This window comes from Phoxinus phoxinus (genome assembly GCF_949152265.1).
Source record: "Phoxinus phoxinus genome assembly, chromosome: 24".
NCBI classification, from domain to species: domain Eukaryota; kingdom Metazoa; phylum Chordata; class Actinopteri; order Cypriniformes; family Leuciscidae; genus Phoxinus; species Phoxinus phoxinus.
Genome location: NC_136899.1, coordinates 7,938,376 through 7,951,467, shown reverse-complemented (window position 1 = coordinate 7,951,467; position 13,092 = coordinate 7,938,376). Strand labels below are relative to the sequence as shown.

The 13,092-nt window shown below is 34.5% G+C and overlaps 3 protein-coding genes across 6 annotated transcripts in view; all 3 read right to left on the bottom strand.

Annotated features, from left to right (window-relative positions):
• Positions 1–6,259, bottom strand: part of LOC306992225 (uncharacterized protein) — a 54,245-nt gene extending 47,986 nt beyond the window's left edge. The window contains exons 1-3 of one of the 3 annotated variants that reach the window (XR_013796241.1): positions 6,133–6,259; positions 5,957–6,031; positions 5,739–5,835 (exon numbers count right to left, since the gene is read on the bottom strand). The gene's annotated coding sequence lies outside the window, so the exon portion shown is untranslated. Of the gene's footprint in view, positions 1–5,738; positions 5,836–5,956; positions 6,032–6,132 lie in introns of those variants that run through there. The other 2 variants (XR_013796243.1, XR_013796242.1) reach the window with 2 other exon arrangements.
• LOC306992226 (uncharacterized protein) lies at positions 2,431–4,375 on the bottom strand. Of its 2 annotated transcripts, none has more exons than XM_079600879.1 (4): positions 4,101–4,375; positions 3,013–3,139; positions 2,864–2,931; positions 2,431–2,778 (listed from the first exon to the last, which is right to left on the bottom strand). In XM_079600879.1, exons 1-4 carry the CDS (start codon positions 4,177–4,179, stop codon positions 2,756–2,758), a joined length of 297 nt encoding a protein of 98 aa, XP_079457005.1. In that variant the 5' UTR covers positions 4,180–4,375; the 3' UTR covers positions 2,431–2,755. The 2 variants fall into 2 exon arrangements, with proteins under 2 accessions (XP_079457005.1, XP_079457006.1); XM_079600880.1 differs by lacking the exon at positions 4,101–4,375 and adding an exon at positions 3,746–4,060.
• Positions 6,260–7,698: 1,439 nt separating the features above from the next.
• Positions 7,699–9,279, bottom strand: LOC306992637 (eotaxin-like). Its single transcript, XM_079601764.1, has 4 exons — positions 9,165–9,279; positions 8,617–8,743; positions 8,419–8,500; positions 7,699–8,224 (listed from the first exon to the last, which is right to left on the bottom strand). Exons 1-4 carry the CDS (start codon positions 9,241–9,243, stop codon positions 8,189–8,191), a joined length of 324 nt encoding a protein of 107 aa, XP_079457890.1. The 5' UTR covers positions 9,244–9,279; the 3' UTR covers positions 7,699–8,188.
• Positions 9,280–13,092: the final 3,813 nt, after the last annotated feature.

Genomic DNA, 13,092 nt, shown 5'->3' with positions numbered 1-13,092 from the left:
AAAAAAAATAAAAAAATAAAAAAACTCGTTTTATATTACCACACAAAGACGCGTGATATAGCCTACCAGTGAGAGCTTTGAGAGGGACACGAGCAGGAAGACCATCGATCTCTTTTCTGATATCTTCATGTTTTCTACTTGATGTAAAATGGTCTGAAGAGCGCATTTTATCCTCCACAGGGGCGAGACATTTAGGCTATGTTTGATATTGCGCTGCTAGAGAAAGTGAAACTAAAAATACCCCGCGCGTGTCATAAACGTTCGCGCTTTAGCCTAACTAGAACTAAACTTGCAGCATTTACGTTGCGTTTTCGTCAGGTGATAAAGGTTCGTTGACGAAGATATTTCGTCATAATTTTTGTTGATGAAAAAGCAACACTAGGCTGATTAAGCAATAGCTCTGATGAAATGGCGTTTGATATTATCAGCCAGACAGGCACTAACCTAGCCTCTGTATCTGGATAACCGATCGGATTTCTGTTTCCTGCATAATATTTAAAATAGGTCGGTAGCACGACACCAATAAGAGTAAAGATAATACAAATTAAGCAATGTCCCAATTGCTTTCACTCACTCACTTTACTTTCCTGTGCAATCTCCATCCTTAAAGGGATAGTTCACTTTAAAATTAAAATTCTGTCATCATTTACTCACCCTCAAGTTGTTTCAAACCTGTATTAATTTATTTCTTCTGCTGAACACAAAGAAAGATATTTTGAAGAATGTCAGTAACCAAACAGTAGTCTGTACCCATTGACTTCCATAGTAGGAAAAAAAAATACTATGGAAGTCAATGGGTACAGACTACTGTTTGGTTACTGACATTCTTCAAAATATCTTTCTTTGTGTTCAGCAGAAGAAATAAATTAATACAGGTTTGAAACAACTTTAGGGTGAGTAAATGATGACAGAATTTTAATTTTAAAGTGAACTATCCCTTTAAATCAAATTAGGTTTTTAGAATGAAGGAATATTTCAATATTTCACAGTTGATCATACAAAAATAACCATATAAGTCACATCATTGATCATCGGGTGATCATGTCCTATTTGCAAAGTTTACAGTAGCCTAGTAATAGTAGTAATAGTGGACTGTATGTAGACATTTCCATTTTATTTATTCTAATTTTATCTACAGTAGCCTATTAAAACTTTAAATATTTTTTAGTTTTTTTATCAAAATGTTCTTGTGTGGAAGTGTTTGTAGTAAAAGCTGTTTTGCACAGAAATTCATTGCAGCCGGCTTTGTTTTTGATGTTTATTTGTGAGTAGGTATTCTATGAATAACATAAGTCAACATAGCTTACACATAGCCTACCCACACTTTGTACTAAAGGTAAATCCAAAATAGTGATGTCACTTTCTAAGCAGAGGGATGTTGTGCAAAGTGCAAACCTGGAATATAGTCCACACATGACAAATGAGGTAATAATCAATATTTCAGAATAATTCAAACTCAGATATTGGTGTGTGATATCTGAGTTTTAATTATTTGACTACAAATCTCACCTCATCATTCCTCCCAGTGATTATTTCCGGGATAAACTGAGATGCCCCCAAGATGGCTTCTTAAAACTGACTAAATATTTAAAAAGAGCCAAAAGAGCCGTTCTTTTGAACGGCTCCTTGAAAGGAACGGATCGCCAAGATCCGGATCCCCTCAAAGAGCCATAAATCCCATCACTACCAGTGACGTGCTTACGCTGATGAAGACAATCTTGAAATAAGCGCGGGCCGCCTATTGAGGAACCCTGAAGTAGGCCTACCGTATTTAGGTTTTTAATGACATTCAGAACCATGGTAGGCTATAGGCCTATTAAAGACAAGTGGGTAACCATGTCACATGGAAATGCCAGAGTTGGCTACTTTTTAAAGGTAATTTTGAGGAACTGTGTCATTCATAAGTATTTTATAGATACATGTAGCCCATAGTTACATTAATATAATATAACTTCCCAGTTTTTAAATGTCTTGTTTGGGGATGTAGGCCTATAGGCTAGGCCTACCGTACATATGCAAAGTTGTTATTTGCTTGATGTTAATTTCTGTTTTTGTTTTATGAATTCTATAACATCTTTCATTTGTTAACTTTGCTGGCACTGCAAAACACTGGTACTTTGTCAACCCAATTTGGCTGATAAATTGCATGACCTTTTCTGTGCATTAAATGCTGTTCTCCTCTAGATGGCGCACATTCTGAAACACAATATAAATATATAGTATGTAGATAAATATTTCACCCTAAAACGAAAATTATCTTATAATTGGCAAAATATCAGTATGCTGACCTGTTTTCCCCTCAATCAATTACAGTCAATGGAGACTGAATTCTTTCAAACTCAAAAAGGACTCAAAAGAAAAAGTATCATTACCCCACAGAAGAGAGAACGTAATTTGTAATGACACGAGGATGAGTAAATAATGACAGAATTTTCCTATTGGGTGAACTATTTATTTAATGATTCATTTTAAATATAATGAAATACAGTCCAAACTGTTACAGAGAAAAGGCTGGATGTTTGTGTGAAAGAATAAGCACAGTTTAAATATTTTTTTTTCAAAAGTGCATTTTAATTTTAAAGCAGATAAAACAAAGCAATTAAGTGAAACATCTTTTAACATTCACATAAGCTAAAAGGGCTAGCGAATGGTGCTTTTTTGATTAAATAAACTTACATCATATATATTCTCTTTTTTTATAGATAGATGGATTGATATATAGATTGATTTGCGACATCTTGAGGCCTCCATTGGCTCAGTCTTCAATCTCCTTCAGACCTGGAGGAAAGATGATCACGTTGTAAGTGTTTTTTATCAATACATAAGCATCATATTAAGATGTCATATTAATATAGGGTCATACCTTTCAGTCTGAATTGAATCCAGCGCGCTGTTGGATCAGAGCAGTACTTGTCCTTCTCTGTGTAGAATCTGCAGGACAGATATACAGTACCACTGAAATGAACACAATATCAGGCATATAAAACTGTGACGTGTGTAGAGAGAGCTTACACTATAGCATCCACACACGGACTCAGAGCGTTCTGATGCCTGTATCCAATCAGTTTAACTTCAGGAGGGATTCTTCCCCTCGACACTTCCTTACAGCAAGTCACTCCAACTCTAGTGGGCCGACGATCTGAAAGAGAGAAAGAGATTGAAATCTCCAAAGCGTGTGTACTGTGCGTACTGTATACAGTATGTGTGAAAACAGGACGATCTTGATCTTGATAACAACTCCATCAAAGAAAACAAAACTGTGCTATAGCTAAACACAATCTATAGTAATGGATTCACCATCATTAAAGAGATAGTCCACCCAAAAATGAAAATAAATTCTGTCATAATTTATCACCCTGATGTTCCAAACATGTGTGCATTTCTTCTTCTGCTGAACAAAAAAATATTGTGAACAATTTCCCATTGACTTCCATTGTATTTTTTATCCATACAATGAAAGTCAATGGGAACAGAAACTCTCTTTAAAATATCTTATTTTGTTTTCCACAGAAGAAAGAAAGTCAACAACATGAGGATGAGTAAATGATGACAGAGTTTTCATTTTTGGGTGGACTATGCCTCTGGATTATGAAAGCAGGTTGGTGAGAATTAAATGGATCATAAATGCAAAATCTGTAAAATTAAATGTAAAATAAGTTCATCAAATTAAGCAGATCCATAATAATCAGCACCAAAGGCTCTTATAAAAATACAAATCCAATGATAAAAAAATCCCAAAACTTACAGTTGACTTGCTGCTCAGTAACACACACAAGAACCATCATCATCAGAGCTAATTTCCAGCAGAGATGCATGATGTTCGCACAAAATATTCACAAAACCAGATGAGGAAGACGTAGATTCTGTTTTGAAGGTGCTATCTAGACTCAAATCCTTTTATATGGTATTTTTCAAAGACAGGATATTGATTTCCTTTGCATCTCTAACCAGTAAGAGTAGCCTGCAGACCCCATGTGACAAACCAGTCGAATTCATGATCACAGCATTATGATATCCTGCAAATTTAGGTTCTTCAGAAGGTTTCTCATAATCAGCAGAAACAGTTTCATTGACTGTGTGCTGCATGTTTAGTTACTTACAGTTGCCCAGTGCACCAGTGAAGCATCCAATGAGGACGACCAGAATAGTGACGGTGATGAATCTAGAAGTCCAGGCCATAGCTCTCGGTGTCCAGATCACAGGTGTTGGTCAGTTAGTTGGTGTTGATTATGTGTGTTATTATGAGGAGGTTTTTTAAGAGATGTACAATAGCAGTCAGATGGAATAATGCGTGTCAAACTTATCACCACTCTTTTGAAAGCATTGCATCGAGTGATCACCAACTCTCAAACATTCACACCTCTCACCCACAATAGTCAGTTTCACCCGTCAGCATCATTTATGAGAAACCAATATCCCCCCAGAAAAAAATGCAACTACAGACCACAAATACATGAGTTACATTTAAGCTAATTTAATGAGTTTAGTTTAGGGGTTATTTTTCTGCAGGTGAAAACATACAACTTGATGTGTTGATGTCCTTTACCCCAATGGATTTGTTGAAGTTTATTTATTGATGATTGATCAAGAAGTACTTTTATATTTGTCATCTATAACTTGGTGTTTCCTCAACTATGTTTTTCCTCAAAAACATTTCAACCACATGCTCATTTCCACCACATCCCACATTATGTATTGTTTAATATTAAACGTTTCTAAGACAGTTTGAATGTGGCATATAACAGAAAAAAAAATCTGTTAATTTGTAATGTTATATGTGAGGGGTGAACTATGTTTGATTTGTGGGTAATTATGAAACGTATGAAATACGTGGTTTTGATGCACCAAGTTGTTTTTATTGTCTCTTATAACAAAAATATTGTATTTAAACCCATGAAAAAGTAGTTATAAAATATAAAATGAAATATAGAATAATAGTGAAAAATCACTTTTTAAAATTGTTGTTCCATTATTACTGCTTAGTGTTTGTTTACTTACTCACTTATGTACTTCATTCCTTCCTTAATTAAGCTGTGAAGTTTAACCTGAATTACTTAAATTAACATATATGAATATGTGGAGAAAAATCGAAAACGACTTTTTCATTGTCAACACTCAAGTTCATAAGATACCAATAATAAGAGTACCAACTTATTCATACAAATTAGCATTTGATTATGGATGAAATTTACATAAGTAGCACAAGGAAGGACGTAGTCATCAACCAACTGCTAATGTAAGAATAAAGATGCTAAAGAGAAAAGGTGTCATCGTTCCTGACAGAAACCTCTTGCACACATTCAGAAACATCAACCACAAGCAAAACCAGTAGTTGCTGATCATACTTTATTTGTAGTTTCAGATTGCACTCGTTCATTTGCATAATCAACACAAAGATTTCCAGGTTTGTTCTCATACAAATCAATCTTAATTTCACTCAGACTTGCGTCACCCTTCTTGACACAGGAGTCAGTGACACAAGTCCATTACCAGTACATTATTTCAATGTGAAATATAATATATAAGCTAATAATTGATTTAAACTCATTTGTTCTAAAACAGTTCCACTAATTCAGTGTCTGAATAAATTTAATAAATTAAGAACAAACATCATATATGTTCAAAATACAACAGCATAATCTGTTAAACTTTAGAAAGGTTTTTAAAACAAGTAATGTGTTTTTAAAACACTAGTAGATGTGTTCTCATTATGAGTTTGCTTTTAGACATTCATGATCTGTCAGTTGATTGGGAAGATCGTCCCTCAGGAGTGAGTTTACTGAGAGATGATGCTGGTGGTGGAGTGGAAGTCAGGCTTTGTTTCCTTGAGCTCTGCTGTAAAAAAAAAAAAAAACTATGTGAATACAAGAATACTATGCTAAATATGCAACACTTTATAAGATTATGTTGTTACAAAGTCAGGTATGTTTCACCGCACTTGTTGGGTTTAACTTACAGAAACTGCTTAACTTCCTCCCTCACCCATGGTAGTCTCGGATCAAAACAGAAATCTCCTCGTTCAGTCTCAAAGCTGTTAAAGAGAATGAAAAAATTAAAACAGAAATCTAGCATCAGATGCTGTTGATCTCTAATCATGACATGTTTTCTTTAGAGAAGAACTGTGATTCTTACACGACGGCCTTCACACATTGAAGACTTTGTTTTTGCAGCCTGACACCGATGATAGGATCAGTAAACTGTGCTCGAGTTATTCTGGAGACGACAGTACAGCATGGTCTCCTCACCTTCTGATCAGCATCTGCTGAGACAGAAGTAAAAGGTAAACCTCAATATTCTGCATCAGATAGAATAATATACAAACAGTTCCAAGCACTTTACCTGTTATAGTCCAGATCACAGACGCAAAAACCACAACAGCCAAACTCCTCATGAGGATCCTTTGTGTCTCCATTGTCAGTCGATCTTCAACTCTCACTGCTTGTGTCTGAGAGAATATATTCAAGACTCTTACTAGTTCACCTTAAATAGTTAATAAAGCGGAACTTAAACTGCATGTGGTACATCCTGTCCGTTTATTTTTGTAGATGATTTCATTATTGTTCTGTTTCATCATCATACCTGGCTTTCCTTGTATATTAGATTGTCGTAGTAGGCGTGAATGTCATCTGCTAAATTAATATATGTAAATGTAGATGGGGGATCTCCATTTGATAAACTTCTCACATGATATTTAATTTCAAACCTTGCTGTCAGTCATTTAATGAATACAAATTCAATGTATGCTGAAAAAAGCTAGTTATTTTTAATATTCCAACAGGACAAGTCAGTGTATCAATAAAGTGTTTCAAATATATTTTATCTTGTAACATTGACCAGTTGTCCATTTAAATGAAGCAAAATAGTAAGAAAGCCGATGTCTACACTGTTACTTCAACTGAGAGGTTTGTTGGGGAGTTTTGATAGTCGGTGGCATGGGTCAAGTTTTCCATTTCACAATATTCTCCATAACTGTCAAATACTTCTGAAATGCAAGACACCGTCATCCTTTAATAATAGAGTTTAACACATCCACTACTGAAAGGCCATTTTCAAAAATAAATATATCAAAACTAAATGAATATATTAAAATATATAATACAATTAACTGATACACAGAACAAAAAGTGGTTAGTGATAGTTCACCCAATGAAAATTCTGTCATTATTTAATCGCAGTACGTCGTGATGTGTCGCGTTTGCTTTCGTGATGTTTCCATGATCGTGTTCTGAGGTCATAAATAAATGTGCTTCATAATCTGAGAATGTGTTAGTTCTCAGATGCTGTGTACTGACTAAATACATGAGCAGTCTTAGATACGTTTGACTGTCATTAGTCTGGTGGAAGATGATGCACAGTTCCCATCATTAGAGTGTTGTAGAGAAATGAAACGTATGACTCTGCCGTTTCATCTGACAGTCATAGGGTGTTAGTGTGTGTGTGTGTGTCTGTGTGTGTGTCATTACTGTGACCTCTGGGTTAAATCTCCAATACTAACCAACTGCAGCTAGCCTTCTTCAGAAACACACACTATGCCAGATAACACACAAAGTCCCTCCTAGATGGTCTGATGGTTTCAAATCAAAAGATGTCACTAACAACTTCTCATTGCTGTAGGCCTCAGGCCTTGTTGAAGATCAGCAAAATTCAGAAATAAAATGACATGAGTGATCTTGAATTAAATTGGATTTAGAAAAATATGATTCCACAATATTTTTTATTAAAGTTTACATTCATAATGCATCCAATAAACTTTTGTAAGCACTTCAATACATTTAACTGGTACATTTGTAATAATTTAGAGGAAAAAAATTAAATAATAAAATATAGTCATATTAGGAAAAATAAATATGTTACTTTGTTAATAAATAAATAAAACATATTGAACAAACAAAAAACTGTTCTCCTTGCAATTGTGTAATATATTAAATTCTAAAAAGAAAATAAAGGTTTATATATTAAGCATTATAAATAAAACTAAGACATTGATATTTCAAAAATAGATAAAAAGATAAAGGAATAACCGAACCAGACTGCAGCTAAGTGTGAAAGCGAACCACAGATTGTTTCCTTAGTGAAATATGTTCAACATGTTTTCCCAGCGTATACAGAGTGTATTAAAGTGTAGCTTGACTGACTGACACGAATGGAAAAGTCTTGCTGGTGTGGCTCAAATCCCCATGTGTGTCGTTTAAGATTTAGTGAAATCTTCACATATGACACCGATCTGTTGAATTAGAACAGAAGAAAAACAGGTTAGGAAGTGTCCCTTTCCTTGATACATATGCCAACATATAGTACATTGTGTTGGTATAAACCTTGCGAGAAGAGGTTGTCATATTATATTCAGTTCAGCTGTTCTGATACGCACTCCACAGGTAAAAAAAATAAAATAAAAAAATGTAATCTGTAAATTCTCACCCTTTTTAGATGCTTCATCCTTATACTGAGCCATTCAGCTTTAGGATCGACGCAGTACGACCTTTTATTTTGATCAGTGAACCTGTAAATATGAAATGGAGAAATGAATTTAGACTGCAGGTATTGGCACAATAAAATGCTCTGACAAAAAGAGTTCACAAGCAGGCGTTTCCTTTGAATGTTGCTGGACTGACTTACACTACGGCCGCAGCACATTTGCCTGTTGCTGGAAAGATGTAACATTTTGTGATTTTGATCTTTGGTCTTTCTAATGTGAGCGTATCCTCTTTGCAGCATATTGGCTTTTTAGGGTCATGAGAGGTCACTGCAAAACAGACAGAAAAACATCCATAAATAATGGTTTCCCATTTAGTTTGATTTCAATATTGATTCTTTATGGTGTTTGGTTGAATAAATAACAATGTTCAAAGTCTAACACTTGGGGGGAAAAAAGAGCCCATCTTTTTTTCATTAAAATATGTAAGAATCATTAATACAAGATAATGTGAAGCAAAACTGCACAAGATATTAAGACTTGGAGAACATATCAGATTTTTCTCAACCCACTGGAAATTAGTTTTTTCTTGTTTTAAGCATAAATCTAAAAGAATTTAGTGAGATTTATGCCTAAAAACATAAACATTTTTCCAATCTGATAAGAAATATAGGCTAAAACTTTTTTTTTTTAAATTAAACTTTAGAAATATTGCGTGAAGAATGTAGCACAATATGAGAAGGACACTCACCTCCTGATGTAAACGCACACAGGAACACAACCAAACAAATCCAAACGATCAGTTGTTGAGATGCTGAGTACAGGTGCATGATTTCTGAGGCTTGTGTGCGGTTAGATTCCACAAATGTTCTGCTGCTCTTGGGCCGCTGTTGCTTTTTATGTCCTCAGAAAAAGGGAAGCATTGTCTTTCTTCATGCTTCCTATGAATAAAGCGGATGGAATAACTTACGCCATGGTTAATCATTCTGCAACATGACATGCACAAAAATGATAAGCATTTACATATATCTCAGTTGTTGCTTCACAGCAAGATTAGCGAAATGTTCTAATTATTTGATATGACAAATCATGGATGACGGGAATTATTTAAGAGTATCGTCATGCTTTCTCTTAAATTTGTCATTTGTCAAGCCTCAAATCAGGACACGTGAGTGTAAAATACAGGACTGAATAATGGGACATCAAGTCACCCTAGTCTGATGATGCTGTGTCACTGTTCTTTTGCAAGAATGAGCTAATCAGAGGAAAACATTGAGAATTAAGTAACTGTATCAAAACAGATCAACTCTGTGGACAAGTGTTATATCATTACATTATACAATATTAATTAAACACTATATATGCAACTATAGGACATCAGTATTACAAAAGTAAATGAAAGTAAAACTTATAACAATTTGTGAAGCGTCTGCGGCTAGTGTGAAATCACACCACATGCTTCCTTTGTGCAAAATGTTCAAATGGAAAAAGTGGCGCATGCAAAAATGTTGCAGACATTGGGCATATACATTTTTTTTTTTCCAAAAAAATATGACAGGAAAAAATATACTATCAAACCCTTATTTTGGTCAAATCTTAATTTATAATCAATTAATATTGTTTTTAGACTTTTAATTTGTTCTCATTTTTAAAACAGCGTGTTTTAAGTTAAAGGTAGACTATGTAACTTTTAAATGAACAAAATTGAAATAATAAGTCAATACATCATCAATCCTTCTTCCAAAACGTGTTTTTGTCTTACTCTGACTCACTATGGATTCACTATTTATAGTTTAGAGCAGGTGTGATGGTTTTCGTGGGATATTGCGTATGTACGCCATTTGCCCGTGTGTGTCTCATCATATCGATAAATAGAGAAAAGTTGCTCCGGCTACTTTGGTGTGTGGTGTGGGAGTGTCATAGGTTAGTTGTCACAATGAGTTAGAAAGTTTGACACGGCATGCTAAATCTCGAAACTCTCGAAATCACCCATTTTAGAAAAATGCTGAACAGGAAAAAGGCAAAAAGAGAATTTGCGTCAGAGCTCGCAATAAAACATGAATCAACATGGTCTTGGCCTTTCGTTAAAGCCACGTGGAGGTGGCATTTTTATTACTCAGCTGGCGATTCTTGTTCATTCTTGTGTGCAGCAAGTTTGAGCTTCTACAAGAACCAATGAGGTTTGTTCTTGTCTGTCAAGCAAGTACTTTTTTTTTATCCACTAAAAGTGTACCTTTACAACGGGTTTGGCCAGCTGCTGAACAGTAGGCTACCTTTTCCAGCCAGTCGGTGGGACTGTCAGTCGACAACTTTTCAATGAAATGTCATTGATTGAAAGAGCTCATTAGACTATAGACCTCACACACAGCCTCATTTTCCTTCCCGTCAAAAAAAAAGAAAGAAAAAAAGATTAAATATAGCACTAACCTGAGTTTGATCTATTATAGCTAACAAAATTAAGAACTTATTGTGTTTAATAATAGTTCACATTTTACAATGTGATCGTAATTAGATGATTAAAAAATTATAATATAAAATGCAATTTGTGTATACAGGTCTTAAAAAAAAAGGTTCCAAAAGGGGGTTTCATAGAAGAAGCTTTTTTGGTTCCCCAAAGAATTCCTTTCCAAATTTTGGAGCCAAATTTTGGCTCCTTTCAATGAACAGTTCTTAAAATAATATTTCACTAAGTTTTAAAAATCAAAAGAACCTATTTTAACTATAAAAAAACCTTGAAAGGAAAGATTCCATGGATGTTAAAGGTTCTTGATCACTGTAAGAACACTGTCACAAATGTTGGTTTAACTTAAAAAAGCAAGTTACCTTGTTGCCTTAAAAGTTTTTGTTTGTTGTAATTAAAATTTTTAGTTAATACAATGAAGAAGAATGGTTTAATAAACAGAAACTCAAAATAGTATATTATCTTCACACATTAGTTTTCGAAGTTGATTTGACAAAAGATAAAAAGTTGTGATAACAAATCATGAAAATATTTTTTTACAGTGTGTAGTGTGATACACTTTTATGTAGGCTATTAAAAAAAGTATTTTCAAATTGTTTAATGGACTTTTTTGTGACATCTTTTAAATGTAACAACTAGCCCCGGATTTCAGTATACACCATTGCCTTATTTGGTCAAGTGGATATTGGTTGCGTGTTGCTGTTGACCATAAGGGCTGATCTGTGAATGTCACAACTCACACCCTCCTTCTCTTTGACATATATGGAACAAGGGAATATACCATGTACAGAATTAGCAATAAGTGCAATATATTCCAGCCAAATGGAGTTATTTTTATTTGTGGTGGACCGTTATAGTCCAAGTGAGTTTGAGGCTTTAGTCAGGACAGGAAATCCCCATAGTCACATAACAGCAGAGTCATGGATAGTCTGTCTTGAGATCTTTCCTCTACATCATTTTGGTAATAGCACAGCTGTAACCAGTTTAGAAACGTGAGAATCCCCCCCCCCCCCCCACCCCCTCATCGACTTTGTGTGGCTTACAGATCAGCCACAATGTCAACCTGCAGTATCTTTTTTTGTGCTGCTTTACCAACATAGAGTAGATTGGGGAACTTATGATTAATGGTCATGAAATGTATTTTTTGCTCAGTCACGAGACTCCATTCTTAAACAAACCACTGAAAAACACTAAAACAGAATTATTTAGAATTACCCTTACTGGTTTATAAAGTTAGAATTTGTTGCTTTGTGCCAAATGTAACAGTAAACATGCCATTTCATTTAAAGACTCATTATATATCAATACACAAACTATACATGTATGATAGATGGCATACAATATACACAGAATGTGCATACAATACAATACAATACAATACAATACAGCAAACGATCATAAAAAAGTGAATATTAATATTAAATCAATCAGAATTAGGCATGTGCATGATATATTGGCACCATATTGCTTATTGTTTGTTAGAGCTTTTTTTTATTTATTATATTGGATATTTGATTGGGCTAAAAAGTGCTAATTTCACCAATTTTTACATTTAGATTACCTTTTTTTCTCGGTTTCATTTAAAACTCAAAATTACAGAGCCACTAAAAGAGTATGAGATGAGAGAAAAAAAATATTAATATTTTACACTCAAAACTTTTGTGTTCCTCTTAGAAACCTTGTTCACTCACAAAAAGGATTGAAATATACATTGTTTATTCCTCCCACCTCATATTTTCAATCACAAAGAGTTTTTGGAACTCAAATTTCCCAGTGCTGCCATTGTTATTGCGTTTTACCTTAATAGGGTAATATTGTAGCAGTTGTGTTGTCATTTTGCGTCCGACAGGATGAATTTAGCTTTGATTTTAAAGGGGTGATGAACTGAGAAATCAAATTTTCCTTGAGCTTTTGACATATAAGAGGTCATACTATAAGAATACCCTGTAAGTTTCAGAACTGAAAACTTCCTTGTTAGTCTAAAAAAAGTTTGCATTGACACCAGGCATAGCGAACGACTAGGTTTTTCAAAGTGGGGATCTATGACGTCAAAGGGTATCAAACACCGCCTCCGCAGAAGATCAACGCCTACTTCAACACCGCCTGTTTAGCCCCGCACGCCGACTCGCGATTAATGCCGGGTTCAGGCTACACAATATTTTGGTCTGTTATGCAAGTCGCCATATTATGCAATTTTGACTTTCTTTTTTTTTCAGCT

Bases quoted from the DNA above. Each gene is read 5' to 3' on its own strand.
- LOC306992226 (XM_079600879.1), bottom strand. From the start codon at position 4,179: ATGGCCTGGACTTCTAGATTCATCACCGTCACTATTCTGGTCGTCCTC. The intron at 3,140-4,100 runs GTAAGTAACTAA...TCTCTCTTTCAG, and splicing joins CACTGGTGCACTGGGCAACT to ATCGTCGGCCCACTAGAGTT. The intron at 2,779-2,863 runs GTATGACCCTAT...TCTTTCCTCCAG, and splicing joins GATTCAATTCAGACTGAAAG to GTCTGAAGGAGATTGAAGAC.
- LOC306992637 (XM_079601764.1), bottom strand. From the start codon at position 9,243: ATGCACCTGTACTCAGCATCTCAACAACTGATCGTTTGGATTTGTTTG. The intron at 8,501-8,616 runs GTAAGTCAGTCC...TCATATTTACAG, and splicing joins AAATGTGCTGCGGCCGTAGT to GTTCACTGATCAAAATAAAA. The intron at 8,225-8,418 runs GTGAGAATTTAC...CTAATTCAACAG, and splicing joins GGATGAAGCATCTAAAAAGG to ATCGGTGTCATATGTGAAGA.